Source organism: Falco punctatus (assembly GCF_963210335.1).
Source record: "Falco punctatus genome assembly, chromosome: 18".
NCBI classification, from domain to species: domain Eukaryota; kingdom Metazoa; phylum Chordata; class Aves; order Falconiformes; family Falconidae; genus Falco; species Falco punctatus.
In genome coordinates, this window is record NC_137598.1 from 1,902,375 (window position 1) to 1,921,914 (window position 19,540).

The 19,540-nt window shown below is 44.1% G+C and overlaps 1 protein-coding gene across 2 annotated transcripts; it reads right to left on the reverse strand.

Moving 5' to 3' along the window:
* Positions 1–3,543: 3,543 nt before the first annotated feature.
* LOC308054936 (uncharacterized protein) lies at positions 3,544–13,166 on the reverse strand. Of its 2 annotated transcripts, none has more exons than XM_080368408.1 (2): positions 7,079–13,166; positions 3,544–4,516 (listed from the first exon to the last, which is right to left on the reverse strand). In XM_080368408.1, exon 2 carries the CDS (start codon positions 4,493–4,495, stop codon positions 3,962–3,964), a length of 534 nt encoding a protein of 177 aa, XP_080224534.1. In that variant the 5' UTR covers positions 4,496–4,516; positions 7,079–13,166; the 3' UTR covers positions 3,544–3,961. The 2 variants fall into 2 exon arrangements, with proteins under 2 accessions (XP_080224534.1, XP_080224535.1); XM_080368409.1 differs by having other exon boundaries at positions 3,544–6,795.
* Positions 13,167–19,540: the final 6,374 nt, after the last annotated feature.

The following is a 19,540-nucleotide window of genomic DNA, read 5'->3' on the forward strand; positions in this document are numbered from 1 at the left end:
AGGGTAGAGATCCAAGAAATCTTCTATTCTTCCAGCTCCACTGACTTATTCCTCCAGGACAACAGGGTAAGTCTAACTTGATTGCACTTCTTCGTAGCTATAGAATACTTAAAACTTACTTATTTTTTATCTTACAAAATGCTAGTGATTTTAGAGAAGCTGAGGTACAGAGAAGAGTATATTTAGCAACAATTCTTAGAAAAGCTGGGGAAAAGGGAAGAATAGAGTAAGAAGATTCTATTCCTTTCCTCTGGAAACTATCTGAAGTTACAGGCAAATCTTTCTGGAGGTCTACTTTGAAAAGAGAATGAATTAGACTTTTCTGAGCAAGTAATTGTATAAGGAACAAGTAATTTAGTCCCAGAGAAAAGAGCAATATTTTTTGAGAGATTCAGAAGAATAAGAGATGTGGATGGTACACAAAAGAAGAACTGAGAAGCCTTAAAAGGGGTCAATCAGGAAGGAAATAGCAGGGAAAATGGAGAGTGTGAGGCAGGGTTGAACTGGGGGTTGATGAGCAGCTGGAGGAAAAGAATGAAGAGCACCTGGATCATAGTGGGAACCTCTTGGTTCCTGACTGCAATGGTTTCCTGACTGCACATTGTCTTTCCCAGCTTCATCTCTGCTCCCCAAGAATGATGTTGAACGACATTAGCTCTGACTGCTTGCCTGCCGGTGAGGTGACATGCACACAGCCATGTGCCTACAGCAGAAACCTTGAGCCCTGTGTGGTATCGTGTGGGGACTCAAGAGCTGTGGTGTACGCCCCACCAGTTGTCCTCACTTTCCCAGGCCCAACTCTTAGCAGCTGCTCTCAGGAGAGCATCGTGGGAACATCATTTCCCCAGCCGTATGGTGCTTTGACCTCATACGGATCTGGGAACTCCTACGGGATGGGGGGCTCCTTTGGATCTGGGGGCATGTCGAGGATGGAGGGCTCCTTTGGATCTGGGGGTTCCTTTGGATCTGGGGGCATGTCGGGGATGGGGGGCTCCTTTGGATCTGGGGGTTCCTTTGGATCTGGGGGCATGTCAGGGATGGGGGGCTCCTTTGGATCTGGGGGTTCCTTTGGGTATGGTGGCTCCTCAGGGATGGGGGGCTGTTACAGCAGGCGGTCCTACAGCAGCAGCCGTGGCTCCCGCCTTGGAAACTGTGGCTCATTCTAAGGCAGCCTGAAGAGCCGCACAACAGCTTTGGAGGTGAAGAGGCAAGATCCTGACACGCAGCTGGGGCTGGCTTTCAGAGATGGTGAAACCCATTGCATCAACGGGAGCCACCCTTGCTCAGCACCTCTGAAAACCGGGCCCACACCTCTTTCTTCCGTGTTATGCCTCATCTTCTATCAATAGCAGTTTCATATGATTGATTCTCTCCTTAAATTCTTATTAGTTTTGTACTACGTCCTTTCTGGTGGAGCGGAAATGCTTCAGAATTTGCAAACGGGACTCTGCTACAAAGATTTTCGTTTGGCCTTGTAACATGCAGTGCCTTTCATCATCGGCACAGGTGGTCTGGCTGCCTTTTGACCACAGAACGGACCATTCATGAACTGCACCATTCTATTCTGTCACAATTATTTCATGTGCTATTAAAAGTCTTGTTGAATTATATTAATTGCTTCCTGGTGTTTCTTTTCTTCCATTCTGCTTTACAAAGTAGTTTAGTGAAACTGAACTCAGATGGAGTCAAAATAAGAGGTGGAGCTCCGCGTATGTAAAGGAAAATAGAACTCAATACCCTGATGAGTGGGTGCATAGAAGCACCAATCTTGCTGTTCTTTCTGTGTAGGGAAGTATTTCTACACATTTTAGTGGCTGAGGCTGGAAGGAATCATTCCCGAATACTCATTTCAATTTGAGTAATTTGCTAATGGGCTTTGCAGAGGAGGAGTGGTAATTGCACCGACTTTCAGCTTCACGCAGTTGCACTCGCACAGAACTAAGAGGATCAGAGTCAGCGATTTTGAGGCTGAGCCAGGAATGCCTGTATAAACTGCTGTACACGTGACTTCAGTGAAGGTGATGCCTCACAATTTACAAAAGAGAATTACACCCCCACACAGTTCTTACTCAGTAGGGCTGAGGAATGAAACATTGAGTAACAAGAGTGAAAATTTCTGGAGCATTGCTGCCACAACCTTAACTGTCGTACATTAGAGCAAGGTCAGACGTTCCTGAGCTGAGAGTAAAACTGGAGTTACAACAGCTGAGTACCTCCTTCATCACCTTGGGACCCCAGTGTGTACACATACATCTCTGCACCTGTCTTCAAGCAGCTGAGAATACCAAATTTGCACTAGGAGGAAGGTTTTATACCCAAATAAAAGCAATACTGCTTTTTCAACAATCAAAATATGTATTATTACTTAAGGCTGTGGATTATGAGCCAGCTAGCAGAACATCATTACTTTGCTTGATAGGCTTCTCATAAAGGAATGCCTTTACCACTGGGTGATATAATTCAAGCAATATTCTGTTAATGTTATGGTGCAACACATGGCATGCATCAGCCCACAATATGAGCAGAGCTATTGGAATATTTCTCCTAAGATTTTCTGATTGAAATTCCTCTTCCCTCAAAAAGCTTGCAGGCATATTGTCTTTGAGAGCTGTGTAATAGATATCAATGGGGGAAAAAAATTAAAGTTGTGGTGGAAGAATTTATTTCTTGGGCAGTTCTGGCAATGTTTGCACATGAGGCACTTTGTGATCCTGAATTCTGAGAGAGCACAAGGGCATCCATGTAGCTGTTGCCTGAGGGATCCCATGGTGATGCTTAACAAGCTCAGATCATTTACTGCATAAATGCTTCAATTAAGTTAACAAACCACAAGGATTAAGACAATCAAAGGAAGGAAATGAATGTTATGCTTGGCACAGCAGCACTCACTCAGCCTACGCAGGAGCCCTCTCTTGTCACATAGAGCAGCACAATGGAAATGGTTCCTAAAGAAAAATATTGATACAGCTGCTGGGGTGAATTCCTCGGCTTACTTCAAGGCAAAGCGCAAGACTTGTGGTCTAATTCTCAGCTGCATACAAACAACTCCTGCCGGTTCCCTTTGGCCCTGCCTCCCCACAATACCCCCATCTAGGCTAACCTGCTTCCCTTTGCAGTCTGTAATCAGATAAACTATTTTAGCATCAAGCCTAGATAAATCAGAGCACGACACTGCCTTCTGATGGAGTCAGGAAGCATGCAGTCATTTCAGCCCCTGCTGAGCGTTAGAACAATTTCCTTAGGGACAGTCACAGAATGAGTGGTAATGACCCTGAGTAACTGATCTAGCTTCAGAGTTATCTTGGGTTTGAGCTGGAGTTGTACCAGACAACTTTTTCTGTTCTATTTATTAGTATGTATACCGTGGTAAATATCAGAAAGGGAAAAAAATACTTCATTGAAAATTTTCTAACAAATTACGTTGGCCACACAGAGGAATTAATTCTCTAATGAAAGTCCTCAATTAACGTGTAAGACTTGATGCCCAAAGTTAACTTCTTTCAGACTAGAAACTGCAGTGAAATGAAAGCCAGAAGACGGTGCTATGATGCAACAGGGCTTTAATACAAACAAAAAGTGGAATACATTCTTGCAGAATGAGGCAATGCAGAAACAAAGAATGTAATTTCCATTTCAACAAGGACTACAATCCATCAGTCATTCAGGGGAGCACAGGGCTCACAAGAGGTTCTTCTTTCAGCTGGACACTTTCACAGTCAAGTCCCATTACTTGTTTTAGCCTCATCAGGTTCAGGAAGAACAAAACATAACATGAGCAAACGACAAAGTGAGACAACATTGGTGTTGTAAGCCTTAGATAAAGCGCAGAGATCCCAAGCAACCCCAGCTCCTATCGACATTGGCTGTAGCAGAGGCTGCTTGGCAAGTCTGATTTTCAGGTCTATATATCAACTACTAGTTTTTATTTTATTGTTCTTTCAGTCATTTCTCTCCTAAAGATTTAAAATGGCCCATAGTTTCCATAGCGATACCTATAATACCCTCTGGAAAAAAGGGGGAAATAATTTCTACCATATCCTGAATAAAATGAGTTTCGGTAAAAGCTTCCCAAACGGGAGATTCCACCACCACATGAGCCCTCCCCACCACTTGAACCCCCTCCCATGCCACCACAAGAACCGCCTGAACCATGGGAGCCCATCCCATAGGAGCTGCCTCCACCACAGGAACCACCAGAGCCCATTCCTCCACCTCCGGAGCCCATTCCTCCACCTCCAGAGCCCATTCCTCCACCTCCAGAGCCCATCCCACCCTCAATTTCAGGCATGGCAGTTCCTACAAAACTTTCCTGAGGGCAAGAGCTGATAATGGGTCCAGGGAATGTCACGACAACGGGTGGCGCATACACGATTGCTCTTGAATCGCCGCATGAGCTGATACATGGTTCATTCCAACAGTTGACATAGGGTTGTGGGCATGTCGGTTCACACGGCGCACCACAGCGGGAGCTAAGCATCTGTCCATAGGAAGACATCTTTCCAGAAGGCAAGCCAACCTGCAAGGCAGAGAGTACACTAGCCCGGTAAAATTACAGCCAGAGGAATGAAAGAACAAACTGTGTTATCAGAACGTGGGTTGTGCAGGTGTGTTGAGTGGCATTCCCCTGAACAGATGCAGATACACATGTCCCAGTTGTCTACACTAAACTTAAGAGTTTGTGATTTAAAAGAAAAAAAAATTAAAAATAATCACCATTTCTAAGGGAACAATCCCTTCTACTCTGAAATAGAGTTGTGCATTACAGATCTCACCAACCAAGTGAGATGAATTGCTGAGTAGAGGCTTCGAAGTCTATTCCCACTCCTCTCTAGTGCTCCATTGCCCCGTAGCCTACTCCTAAAATGACCTCTGGAAAAATGCCTCTCTGGCCTTTTCTCACATCATTGCCTGTGCTGGTCTTTTTGTCTGGGAGTCAGTCCCATCCCAATAATGTTTTTGGAGTGTCCTGTCTCCACAGATAGATGTTCAATTCCTAGTCATTGCTACCATCCACGTTTTTGAAACTCCCAATCTGTTTTCTTTTGCCGACATGTGGCAATGCCTATATCCACCCTATTTGCAAGTTATGGTTTTCAAGATATATACATATACCTCAATGTTTATAGATAATAAGGTCCTACCCTAAAATAGGGTAGGGTATATAACCTCGTATTAACACTACCTATAAATCCATGTCTATAATTATAAACTGATTCAGTTAAATCGGACTTACCCCGTCACCAAGAAGAGTAAGTCAGCAGAGGCAGCTACAGAGACCTGAGTTACGAGCACTTTTATATGCTGTCATAGATTATAGAAATTGGGAGATACCTTTACGCAACCGTTCTCTGCATCTTGTGAAACAAATGTTTTCCCCTGGTGATGCCTTCCTTTGTTGCAACTGTTTTGATAACAGCTTATGATATTAGATCATGATTATTAGATCATTTACAATCCCACACAACATGCTGCATCCATTTCACCCACCTTGTCTTTTTGTTGAAAATATCACAATAAATTGAGTTTGGGTTTCTCTTAAATACTTGCTAATACTCTTGAAGGTAGCTCGGAGGTGGATAAACTACATGCTGCTAGTAAGCACAGGATTCCAGTTTATCATTTGTCATCTCAGACAATAATAATCAGTGGTCTTCTGGATTTTTCCTGTTTGAAGCTAGGAAGTTTTTTAAATTAAATAGCCACTAGTGTCCATGGCCCTTGTGTACTTGCTCCAGGGGCTTTGGGAAGGAAGTTTATGGCTTGGGACTGTCCTTTGGAGAGATGTTCTCCTACATGACTATGCCACGTCCCAGGTAAGTAGAAAGTAAGAGATACCAAAGCAGTTCATGCACTCTCCTGTGAGCACTAGGGTCAGGCACAATAATCCAGTTATCAGTTCAGCTAAAGACAGCACCTGCCCAAGCTTTTACGGTTTATCATCAGTTCCTCATCTCAAGGAATCATCCCCTTCCAAGGTGCCTTCAGAATAAAAACAAAAAAATACTAATAACTATGAATAAATTGAATTTTCCTTTCTGTGTATGCTTGTTGAAGGCCAATATGAGGAGAGGAATAATATGTTACCTGTGGGACTAGAGGATCCAGAGGAAACATTACCTAAAGTACAGGTGTGTAACACAGAACATATTCACAAACACCAGTTCTGTGATTCACATAATCACCTATACATTAAAAAACAAAAAAAAAAAAAACAAAAAACCCCAAAAAACCCGCAAACTAAAAAAAAAAACAAAAAAAAAACTCTTAAGTACATTTTTATGGTAAATTATTAAAATTAAAGCTAAAAAAAACCCCCACAAAAACCAAAACCCCAAACCAAATAATTTTATTTACATTTCATGAGCATGAAATCAATATAATGACCAGAGGAATGTACATGTATGCAGCCAATAGAGATGTGACAGCAAGCTGCACAGAATAATGAGTCACATAATTTGTGGGAATGAGAAGCAACTAATAATTAGAGCAATTGACAGCTGAAGCAATCAAAGGAGTTGCCAAACCAAATATTTTATAAAAGTTAATAAGGTTCTCATTGTTTTTGAGGTTTTTCCAATGTATAGAAAATTTGTTCAAAACACAGCTTCTTAACACACCCCACAGAAAATCACACTGGCTTCACCATCCATGCAGTTTGCTTTCCACAACCGATGCTTTTCCCTTGGCAGCTTTAAGTAAGGGGAAATCTTGTTTTACAGAAGGTAGAAAGCCAGAAGAGCAGATATCAGACTTTCAAGCTCGAACTGTAGTCAGCCCTCATATTCTCCAGATACCCTTTTAAAAACATAGCATGCAAAAAAGTTAATTGGCAATAATCCAACATCCCCTTTCACAATGCCTGAACCCCAGCTGCCTTACATCAAAGAATTCTTTTAAAGAGATATCCTCCCTCACCAGGTTAGAAAGCTAAATGCTTCTGAAAAGATGAAGGAAAAAACCATCAGGGATTCTGTATTTTTCTTTACAAAGAATTTGTTGCTTCGTATACAGAGCAACAAACTCACGTAAAGCAGCAGCCTGAGGAACCCCAGACTTACAGCTTTAGGTATAAACTCACCCCACATAAAGCAATTTTGAAGCATTATCTGAAAGATTCCTCATCTTGTTTTTTCCTAGCACGTTGTTGTTGTTATTGTTGTTGTTGTCGGCAGACTTTTTTGATTTTCTGGTTTTAGAAATGCCAGTACTGTGCTCTGATCCTTACCCAGATGCTTTGCATATGAAGATTAAATCTGAAAGAGGAAGCTGGTTTAATTGCTATTGCTCTCACCTGTGCCATGCTATAATTTTCTAAATTGGCCTGAACACTCGCTTGTCTTAAAGGAAAGAGCCTATATTATTATCGCAGGTTGTAGCAAAACATTATTCTTAACCTTCATTTTTCCACAGATTTTATCATAGCAATTCCAGCGCTCCTAATGGAATAACAAACATCACCATGCAGCAAAGTAAATAGGCTAAAACTGGGAACCATTGTGCAAGAGGCCAAAGGTAAGGCTGCTTTGGATCCTGGACGTCCATATTTTGGCGTAGGTTTCCAGCGTGGTCTAAGAGCTGTCACCTGGAAAACTATTTCCAAAACTGCTCAGAGTAAAGGGTCAATATTAATGAGTGCTTTTTCATTGCCTAATTGGAAGACTGAAGATGAAATAAGGAACTAAAGGACTTGATCACCACTGTCTGCTTTTTCGTTATCTGCATATTTGATGCTATTATATTGCTCAGACCAGAGCAGTATCTCAGGTTTGTATTTTGATGTTCGTTTAAAGTTGTGCATTACATTTACTTGATTCCCTTTGCTCATACCTATTAAAAAAAAAAAATATATCTTTTTTTGTCGGCAACCTACTCCTCTCCCTGTGTTTAGAGCTGTTGGAGATGACTTAGACTATACTATTGTAAGTATAGGAAACCTCATGCCCATGGTCTGAGCAGAGCACAAGAAAACAGATAACAATAAGGAAAAAAGTTTAGATTAATGATGGAATTTATAGTTTTCCAGAAAAACTAATGCTTCCCCCAGTTCCCAAAACCAAAGGAACTTCATTTCTTCTTAAAATCGCACCCATAGCCGCCTTCTGTATCTCAGCCTTTATTTACAATGATTTTCTCCATTTCTTAGAACCGAGATCCACTGCTTGCTTGCCCTGTCAGTCACTCAGTAAAGCACAAGGTGCCATTGTGCCTGAAAGCTGGACTTGGCCGTGTAACTGCGTGGTTGCCACAGGAGAAAGGAGGACGTAGGGGTTAGAGCCAGTTCCAGACTGAGACAGCTACACTTGGGTGTCTGAAAATAAATATCTGAGTTTCTCTTACAGTCAGCAGACACGTTTGGTGGAGCCTGGAGATCTACCCATGCATTCCCCTTTCCCCAAGAGCTTGTGTTTCAACTGAGCAGTTCTGCCACCTCTTCAAAGCACCACCTTTGTGTCCTTTGAGGGACCTGGAAGTGTAGAAGCCCCACGGATATGGAGACCCCGTATTCCGCCACCACTGTGTGTTCCAGTTTCCATTGGCACTACGATGACTACCTTCTGTTTTTTGTCTTTTCCATACTTCATCCCCTTTCAGAAGCAAAATTCACCCTGGTCCCAGGGGGAATTTGGAGTCAGTGACCTCAGTCTACTCATCTCCCATTTGCATCCTGAATACCTAGGCTCTAGCAAAGATGAATACCTCATCTTTAAGTATTAATGGCAAAATGCAGCTCTCTTGTTATGTGGATTTCCTCTTGTATGGCTAGGTTGGATCACATTTTCTAGCTACGGTGCAACAAAAGGTAGTGATTAAATAATTATACACACAAATAATTCTGAAGCTGAAGAATTCTTCCCCACCACTAAATAAGATTTGTTCGGAGCTCAGGAATAATTATACTACTGCAATCTTACCGGGTATCTTTCATCTTAGAAACAAAACAGAACTAATGCTCTTTAATATATGAGCGCTGCTTTCCTCAATAAAACCCGAGGGGATGTGAAATTGCAGCCCAAGGTGTAACTACAGCTTATGCGTCTGTGTATGCTTTAGTTTTGTATAAGAGCTGACCGATGTACACCTCTCCAGCTGTACACAACGTACCCATCACCCAAGCCTGTTTTCCAGGTCAGAGCCACCTTACTTGACCAGCAACAGAGCTGTAGCACTCTGAGGGCTACTGGGTCACCTGCAGTCTCCAGGTGTGGGAAGAGCTGATGCAGCAGCATTGATAAGGCTGCTGGGTTGCTCCATCAATCAGCCCAGCCCTGCCTCACAACCCTCCACCAGACCCAGACTCTGAGGAGGAGACTTGAACCTTCTTCTCTGTGCCTGAGATGCTTCAAAGAGGTGAAGGACCTCAGTAAGACCCAAGAGGTTTGTAGAGGTGAGAAGGTCTTAGTGTGCTCGCTGGAGTAGTAATGGTGTATTTTGACAAAGACAGCCTGGAATAACACTTTTGTCCCCTGACCAAGGGGGACAAAGGGGTGTGGGGTTAGCTGGGCCTTCTTAAAATGCACATGTGGTGGAGATGTGGATAGGTGTGTTTCTTAGTAAAGTGGGTGCTCATGAGTCCAAGTTTTGGGGTTTTAGAGTGGAGCACCCTGGAAGTCCCACCCTTGCAAATAATCCATTTTTAATACTTTGTTGGTGCTCATAGTATGTGCTGATGCTGCCAGAGTGGATTTGTATTCCTGTATCACCTCATGGCTCTCAGAGGTGTGGTGCTAATATCCAATTCAATAATATATTAATTCTAAAGCTGTTAATTAAATCTTCATTCTGGTTCATTACCTAATTAAGCATGCTAATCTCAGCAAGAAAAGCTGGCAGCTAATTTTCAGTTCCTTCAAGGCTATTAAGCTAAAACAGTACTGATCTGGTGTACAGAACCTTGTTAAAGGGATTTATAGTTGAGCTTAGAGACAGAGAAGACCCTTCTCACAAAATGGAAAGCAGAGCTCTGCTACCCGGAGAAAACATCTGAATTATGGTGCCAGTTCCTCTTCTGCTCCAAATACCTGTATAGCACTGTGTCTTTCCACTCGGGTCAAAGGTAAAACTTCAGCCTGAGTAGAGAGCTCAGTGCACTCCTACGTTGCTTCTGGTAACTCATGTCACAGCTTGAAAAGGGATTTAAACAGTAAAAGCCGCCCTGCACCAGCACCTTTTCTGGGCATCCCATGCAGGATTCCTTCTGCCCCTTTCCCCCATGTCTGTCCCAGGCCTTGGTCTCCCTGGTCCCCATTGTAAATCTGGCTGGTGTGCAATATTGCATTATAATGACAGGTTATAAGTAATAAGACTAATAATAATTAGGTGTGTCTAAGTCTTAGATCCACCCTTCTGTATAGAGTGTCCTTAGACAGGTTAGGTGGCTTTTGGGCATCGGTTATCCCATAATAAGATGATAATTGTCTGTGCCATACAGGTGCAAAGAGAAAGAAGGTTTGCAAGAAGCAGCAAGATGGTGATGTGGGATGTTATACAATGACAATGAAATGCGGCATCCTTTATAATGACTGAAACAGCCGGGCTCCTGCATGCAATGCAATACAGGTGGAAAGCATTGAAACCAGCAGAGGAAGAGAAAGAGGTGGAAAGTGTTTATGGGAGGCTGTTTAAATGGTAGGCAGAGGAGGAAAGGCCAAAAGACCAAGGCAAAATTGGCAGAAAGATGCAGTATTATCAGAAATACTTTTTTTTTTTTTTTTTTTCCTAGCCTGTTAATCAAAATGTCTCGAGGTATGGCTTAGGCAGATGAGTAGAGAGTATTGAGGGTTCTTTGAAAATGCAACGTGTCAGCACACACTGAATGGACTCAAACGACATGCCTGTATTTCAGACAGCAGAGCACTATGGTGAATTCTACACAAAATTCACAAAAGGATCAAGCTCTAAGTTCCTAGGTTGAAGGGCTAGTGGCTCTTCTCTAAAAAGCCTCAGCAAGGCTCTTGGAGGACAGATTATCTGGTGCAAGCTGCTCCATTCTCAAGAGAAACCAAGTTAGTGGTTTCCAGGTGTGTAATTTTGTTTTTTTGAAAAGGAATAATTTGCAAGACATCTTTGGTAGGGGAAAATAATCTTCTGAATCCCCTGTGCAACTCAGTTATTGTTAAACTCCTTGAACTGCTGGATTGGATGGGGTGTAGATAATGAGTCAAGGCTGGGTCCTTCGGAGCAGAGGTTCCTGAGAGTTCCACCCTGCCTATGACCTCGTTCCCAAATTTTTCACAACACTGTTTGCATGAGCCAGGCAATCAGCAGAGCTTATCTCTCTGACCTGCCTCCCAGCTTATCTAGGGCGTGATGCTGAGGCACCACTCACAAGCACATCCTCCAAGATATAGTAATTACATCTTCATGTTGGATCAATAAAGTAGGGTACATGCTAATGTCTGCCAGATAAACAAGCAGATTGAGAGGAGTTCCCATCCTGTAAAGGGGAAAAATGATGTATACACCAAATATTGGAGGGGCTCATTTTAGAGCAGATCTGCAGGGGGCACATATGGGCTGCTCCTCTCCCAGGCAGATGTCCAGGGGAGCCAGCTGAGCAGACAGCAGTTCATAGTAAAGGTGAAAGCAGACGGATGGGCAAAACTGTCTTCTCAGTGGCTGGCAGCTTTCCAGGGAGATAGGGCAGGGTAAGCAGGGCGGCTGGCGGGGATCCAGGCTGCTTAGCATGTTATCATACAATGTTTTAACATTGCTGTAAAAAGTTTTCCGCAATCCCTTTTCTCTTTGAAGAAGTCTCTGGGAAAACTACTGTATCTGGATGTGGCTGCGTGCAGAAGAAGGTGCGTGCCCTGATGTTCATGGGCATCTGCCTCCGCAGGCGAGGGCAAATTGTTAAACAGCAGCTCTTGAGACTTACCAGCCCAACGACGACGGGGAACTAGAGTTCAGTCAGCTTTCACATTTTAGTTTTGGGGACAAGTTTACCCACAAATTTTATTTTACTTCTGTTAAACCGGGCTCTTGGCTTGTGAAGACTGACAGAGGTGCCCAATCGTAATCACAGTAATGTTCTTCTTGGGACAAAAAGGACAATGCTTGCACTTAAAATGTGTGGGAATCTTTAGAGGAATAGAAGCTTAGAATTTGAGGGTGGGGAGAGGGGAGCAAGAGTAGCTGGGGCTTTTTCCTGAACCAAAGTAAATAAAAATGAAAATGTCTCTGTGTATCGTTCCTTTTTATCTGCTTAGTGCTTTTCAGCCAACACATGGAGCCATGAACTCTAAAGCTGTACTTAACAGGGTGAGGAACAAGTGAAAGCTGTGAGATGAAAGTGAAAAAGAAGTCTTGTGCATGTGGACAGAGCTGAGGAGTGTGAGAGGCAGTTGATTGTTTTCTCACTTCATGGGTGAGCAGGAATGACAGATTTGGTTTTGATGTTTGCCATCTACATTTCACCGGTAGGTACCTGAAAATCAAGAGCAGGAGAGGGAAAAAAAGCGAGAAAACCACCATAATCATGCAAAATAATTTTAATGGGAAGTGAAAGAACAAGACTGCTAGAATAAAGGTAAAGGGCACAGTTCCAGATGCAGATTCTGCCACTCGTATACTCCATTAACATACATATGCAACTGATACATTTAGTCAAATACTTTTTTCCTTTTTCTTAAATAGAAATAAATATAAAGTGAGGATCAGTTTCTCCCCCCACACACACATTTCTTCCCTGAGGTGAAACTGAAAGCCAGAAATAAATTATGTGGTTGAGGGGTGTGTGTATATATATTTATCAAAAGCAAAAGTGAATTATCTGGTGACTACTTGTCTTAAATGCTAAGACCAGTCTAATTAGGTCTAGCAGTGAAAGGGTTTGTCACGTCTCAATTGATCACATTTGTGGTGTTCTTGAACCTGCTGGTGCCTTTGTTTTTCTGGAAAGCAATGGGAAAAAGAACAAATTGTTCCAGAGAATCAGATACTGTATGTTTTAAAGGGCAGGTTAACACAGATTAGGATAGGGAGCATTTTATTATTCTAATCACCTGCCTGAGAATGTACCTGAGGCAAAAAAGAGAAAAAGAAAAAAAAAAAAAAGACAAGTATCATTTAAAGAAGTCATAGGTAAGTCCTTTTTAGGGAGGTAGTAGGAGCCTACAAGGCCTTTGGACTTGGTCGCCAGGGTTGGTGTCACTGTGTTATGCTTCTCAGGTCTCTTTGTCCTCACTTGCTGTATCAGTATTTTCAGTTTCTGGCTTTTTCTCTAGAGCACGCTCTTCGCCCTCGCTCTCAGATGGTTGGTAGCTGGGTCTACTGCAAGGATGCATCCAGCGGGAAGAAAACACATAGGAGCACCGTGGTGAGCGCTGAGGGATGCGTTTTGGGATGAATCTTTCTGCAGGTGGCTCTGAGCACAGGACTTCAGCTCGCAGAGATGTCAGTGGGGCTGGTGCCCCTTCCTCCAGGACTGCAGAACTTCCCACTACCGTCTCCTGTGGGCACGTGCTAATGATGGGCCCTGGGAATGTCACAACTACAGGAGGGGGGTATATAATGACTCTGGAGGCACCACAGGATACAACACATGGGTCATTGCAGCTGGTAGCAAGAGGCTGTGGGCACTGCACGTTGCAGGAGTAGAAACACTGTCCTGCATCCCACTCCCCACTGAGGGACATCTGGGAGAAATGGTGGTGAACCTGTGGGATGTAACAGAGACCATAGGTGTGTTTCTCAAAGCATTTGCAACCCACACCCTGCCCTTCACCGCACAGACCCCTGCCCCTCGCCGGGGGTCTCCTGCTCTTCTCTCCTGTTCTCCTTGCAGCAACGTCAAGGCAGATGCCACGGCGGGGGGTACGCTGTGGCGGAGAAGAAGGTGCAAGAGGATGAGAGTGCAGCTCAGGTATTTTAGTTATAGGGGCTGTGCAGGGAGCGTAGATGCTGCAGCAGAGATAACGTGAGCTGTGATTTCAGGAAATGAAGCTCAAAGGTCGGTACAGGTTTGCCCCCTTGCTCCGCTAACCCCATCACCTTGAGTCCTTCTCACACTGCCTCCGCCCTCCCAAAAAGGACCCTTAGACCTCCAGGTTTAACCAACCTTCATCCCATTTTATCACTGCTATCCATTGCCAGCGGGCCACTGCCCCTGTGCAGTGCTTCCTTTCACTCTCCCAGCTACAGATCCTGCCTGGGCAGCCACCAAGGGCAACTGGAGAGGTACTGCAGTGGTGGCCAGTGACTTCAGCATAGCTGCTGCTGCTGCCATAAAGCCACTGGTCATACAGGAATGGGGGTTTTATATCCCTCTACTGGAGAACGTCCTTACCTGGGATTATTTGTTTATCCGTGTAGTAGAGCACACCCAGCCCTCATTAGAGTAATTACGCACTATAGTATTTCTGTGCCTCTGCTGAGATTGCACTGAGCGCTGTATCAATGTCCTGGGAGGTTCGTGCAGACTAATGAGCCTGTGTCAGGCAGGACTGGGAGGAAAAGAACATCATTCCAGCCCTGCAAGCTGGGCACTGCTGTGCAGGAGACGTTAGGACCCAATTTTGGTGCCATTCTGCACGGCAGCCCCGAGCTCCTAGGAAAAATCTTGCCTCTGGGTACCTCCAGGTGGTTTGCAGAGACCATTCATGGCAGAACCAAGAACCTGATAAGGATTTTTGGTGCCTAACTTTTTGCCTAGACCCTGAATCCATCTATTAGGTCATTAAACCCCACAATACATTTTTGTAATTCTTTCAGGTTGATCTGTCAAAGTTAAAAACTGCATGATGTAGCTGATTAAGTAGCCACTTTATTTTTTGTCCCTGGAGAAAAACAGGTACTTTGAGAGTGCAATCAAGCTCATTCAGAGGTAGGTGTTTAAATAAGTCATGATAAACATGATAAATGCTTGTTTCTGTTCACCAGTTATGATGGGAAGGTCAAGGGGGATGCCATTACTTGTCTAGCTTTTCATGATCTGTCAATGCTCAGCGTCAGATGCTCTCATCAGAAAATGCCTGAAGTCGCTGAGTATGAAAACAATTGTCCTTGCAGAGTTTCTTCTTCCTAACAGTGCTACGATAAAGGTGTCTTACCCTGAAGAGCGAGGTGCCAGCCATGAAAAGACCTGCGTGGATGACCAACTGAAACCTGGGGAGACACAACTTCTTACTGAAATGAGCTCTGTGTTCTAGCTATGATTGGGGTGCCAACATGACAGGAAGGAGGCGAGAAGATTGCAGTCCCTTTTTAACGCTTTGAGAACTGAATCTTGCCGATTTATGAACAAAAACTTTTGGAAAAGAGATTTTAACGTCTCTGATCTTCTCCAATTATTTTATGAATAAATACTAATACTAATGTTACTGAGCAACCTGATCTTGTTGAAGATGTCCCTGCTCATGCAAGGAGGTTGGACTAGACGAGCTTTAAAGGTCCCTTCCAACCCAAACAATTCTATGATGCTATGATAACATTATCTAAACTCTACCTGAATAGAGATTAAAATGCCTTTTATGTTGGATACCAGATAGCTATATACACTTAGTTGATAACAGAATTGCACTACTTTTTTTTTTTTTTTTTTTAATAAAAATACTAGTCCAAATAGATATATTTTTAAGGCTGCACATGGTCCAAATATACAGCTAAATAATTCCTAGTAATTTTTTCAAGAGAGAATCTCATTTATATTTTTAGAAACCACAGACTGGCTTGCTGATAAACCGCAGCTCATGTTAAAGCAACATTTTACCCAATATAATTAGATTGAGGTGAATGGGACTTACCAGCTGTCCAGGAAGAAGTCAAGAGAAATGGCCAGAGGAGCCCTTAATCCTTTGAGTTTTATATGCTTTCTTGAACTTCCAGGAAGATGAGACAACCTTTGTGCGTGAGGTCGTAATTACTTTCCAAACAATTTTTCCCACGTGTGTAACGCTTATAATTACTATAATTATTTTAACACTGTTTACTGGCTTTATTCAAATTTCCATGGTACATACTGTTACATGCTGTGAGGTTCCCTTTTTGTGTTATTTTTTTTTTTATGGTCTAAATTAATTGCTGCTGTGATTCTGCCACTTCTGGGGGTACAACTCACTCCAGTTTGTTCAATTTTGACTTAAACATCGACCACATGAGCAGTGGTTTGCAGACAGCAGGTGATGTATTTTAGCCATACTGGTTGCACCTGCTTCTAGATGCGTGATTTTAATTCATTCCTCTAAATCCACCATAGCATTTAGTTGGAGGCACCACGGGCTTCGTCCCTATAAGTGGCTTGGAGGAGGGAGGAGTGGGGAACAGAATTTTGCTGCACGTACCCTGGGTTTGTTCACAACAAAGCTGATTTGCTTCATGTCCTTCGCTGACTGTTGCCACAGCTTCAGCCGGAGGACGTCATTCTGCTTGGGGATCCCTGTTCATACTCCAGGTACTGACCAGGTGCCGAGTGTCTGGCTCCAATCCCCGTGTGTGATCAGAAGGTTAAGAAACACAATCTCCGAAGGATGCCCACTTACAGAAGAAAAGACTGGAAGGAGACAAGGTAATAATTTCTGCATATAAAAGGTAAATGCCCAGGTGAAATAATTTAGCTGCCTTTCGCACCTGCTGAGGAAAAGAGAAGTCATGGGCTAAAAGTGCATCGAGGGAGACTTCATGATGGGAGGAAAAAATTTGTAATCAATTGCAATCACATGGCTACTGATCTACAGGGATTGCTGAATTTTGTGGAGCCTCACTGATTTCCTAAGGATTCTGGTAGATTCTCAGAGTTGAGAGTCACCCGTTCGATTCTCAGAGGTTCAGCCAGATCTGCCTTTTAACCCGTTTCGCAATGATTCCTTTTGAATGCAAACAGAAAAGTATGGTTTAATGAAAATGCAAAGTGTCCTTGTGTTGTCAGGGCTTGAAAACAACATCCTGTTTATGAGGGCAATGAAGGCACTTCCATCAAAAACTGCATATTCTAAAGCTGCTATTAGCCTGGAGGTGTTTACCTCAGATAACATACTATTAATATTATAATGATAAAACACTTTGCATGCATAAACCAGTAATGAATATTTTTAAAATGTTTTGACATTCCCTGTTGTGTGGAAGCGTCACCTCACCAGTCTCTAATTGCTGGGATTATTCTCGCCAGCCTCTCCCAAAAGACAATGAAAAGTGAACATAAGGTTATCCGCAAAGTCAGCCCCACATCCATGGCTCATGATGGAGGCTAACCCTGCTGCGCTGCTGTTCTAGATCTCTGTTACTAGAGATAGCTGGCAATTCATGTGGAAAAATCATATTTCATATTCTTTGACAATTTCAAGTAGCTGGTGGATGTCTTGGTGACTTCTGAACCAATTTCTGACCGTACGCTTCTTCCTTAAAACAGGCAGAAGTGTCTAGAAAAATGGAAATTCCTGTTTCTATGCCAGTTTACCTGCAGAGCATCCAATACCCAAAACTGGGAACTCATTTAAACCTCCCAGTTTTCTTTCTAGGAGCTGTTATGCCTTCTGCACAAAGACACCTTTGGAAAGGGGAGTAGAAACACAACCTTAAAACATCTCAGGCCTCTCAATAACATGGGCAATGTGGAGTTTGTCTGGCTGGGGGATGCTGCACTAGAATCACTTTGGGCAGCGGTGGCATGGAAAGGCTGTGCAAAAACCCCCCAGAAAAGCTGCTTTGTAGCCCACCCCATCACTGCCCACCTGGACTGGAGCCCGTCTTTGCTCTAAACACTCGTTTGGTGGGTGAAGGTAGGAATAAACTGTCCCTTCAGTGTTTTCTTCTCCAGGGCAAAGACACCTTGCTCTCCCAGCCTCCCTTCCTGTGCCCTGAGCACCTGCAGCTTCCATCAGACCCGCTCCTGGCTGTCCATTGTTCTTGTGCTGAGCACCCAGAACCAGCCATGGGGGGTCTGGATGTCGCCCCTTGACTGCCAGCTTGGGGAGGAATCAAAACTTTTCTCCTCCTGCTGGCCACGCTCTGGTTCAGGCAGCCCAGCCTGCAGTCGGCTCTTGCTACCACAGGGATGCAGCATCGCCTCACGTCACCTTTTGGGCCACCAGGTCTGGGTGTTTGGCAGCACTGGTGACCTTTCCAGCAGCAGATCCCACCTGATAATCCGTTTGATGAGGGAGAGCGGGGTCTGCTGCTGGAGCAGATAGCAGGAGAGAGGGAACAAGAGAGCACAAAAACCATCCTCGTGCAGAGAGCCAGTAGAAGTTCAGGCACCATTTAGCGGTTGCTTTGAGATTATTTCAATGTGACCCCTTTATCAGGACCAAAACCACAGAAACAGAAGCTCAGAAGTTCCAGTTTCTACAAGGAAACGCTTTTCTGCTGGTTAATGCCATCTTCCCCATGCTCACTGAAGGGAAGTCGGGATCCTTTCGGGACCAGGAGTGACTGAGGCCAGCAGAGCCTTTTAAACCATGCAAGTGGGATAAATGCAGGTGGGAGAGCTTCCCCTGGGCTGTGCCACCCTTGTGCCTTAACTGTGAACCTCCATCTCCCTCTAATGGCTGCAGACAACCAGGCCTCGCCGCCTGTCCTGAGCATGCTGGTGCCCAGGGTAAGCAAGGACAGAGAAGAGCCTGGTTTTTGATAGACCCACTGTAAGAAAGGGACTGATCCCTTGTGTGGTAGTCAGGAGGGAGCTCCTTGTTCAGGCCTTTCCTCTCTTTTTCATTTAATTTCCCACAGTTTGTGGTTTACTAGAAGTTAGAGTTAAATCTCTCTCAGGAGCAAGATTTCTCCGAATCCCGGAGGACTGCTAATAGCATTGGTCTCTGTTTCTACAGGCGAATCTATCACTTTATTAGAAAAAGAAGTCTCTAGAAATCCTTCTTGGTCTGTTTGGGGTGCTGCAAAGGAAGCCAAGGAGACAGGGGATGGTTTTCCCTCTGGGATTTGCCCAGGGAGCTGGCTGAGCAGAGCAAAGCAGCGATGAGAGGAGCTGCCAGGTCTCCCACTGCACCTTTAGATGGTGGCAGAGAGCTTCTGCTGCCCCAGGAGCACCTCCTGGGAGGGACTGTGGCAAAGACACCTGCTTTAGAACTTTGCACCTTAGAGAGAGAGAGAGAGATACTAGGAAATCAAAATATTGACCAAGCACGGTAACTGTTTTGTGCTGTCCAGGAAAATGTTACCATTAAGGAACAGCTGGAAAACTGAAAGTTCCAGGATGAAGTTGGGGATGATCTTGGACATGTAGGTGCCCTGGGGTGAGATGGACATGACAGGGCTGTTTGCAATTTTATAACCACAGATTATTGATGCTGATCACCCATCTTATGCAGGCAGGGCCAGCCCAGGATCACAGCAGCAGAAGAAACCTTGTGCAGCATCCTCTCTCCCTCCTCCTGTGCCAGGGACTATCCCACACAACCTATTTTATAATCTGCTCAGCAGTGGATTGTGCAGGGACAAAACTGCAGCACAGGGGACACTAGGGGCAGCTTGCCCTGCTCCCAGGGTGCAGGAGTAAAAGCTCTCCTGCGTGACCCACATGCAATTGGCCGTGCTCTGTGCGAGGCTGGTGCGACCGAGCTAAGGCTGGATAGACAATAAACTCCTGTCTGAG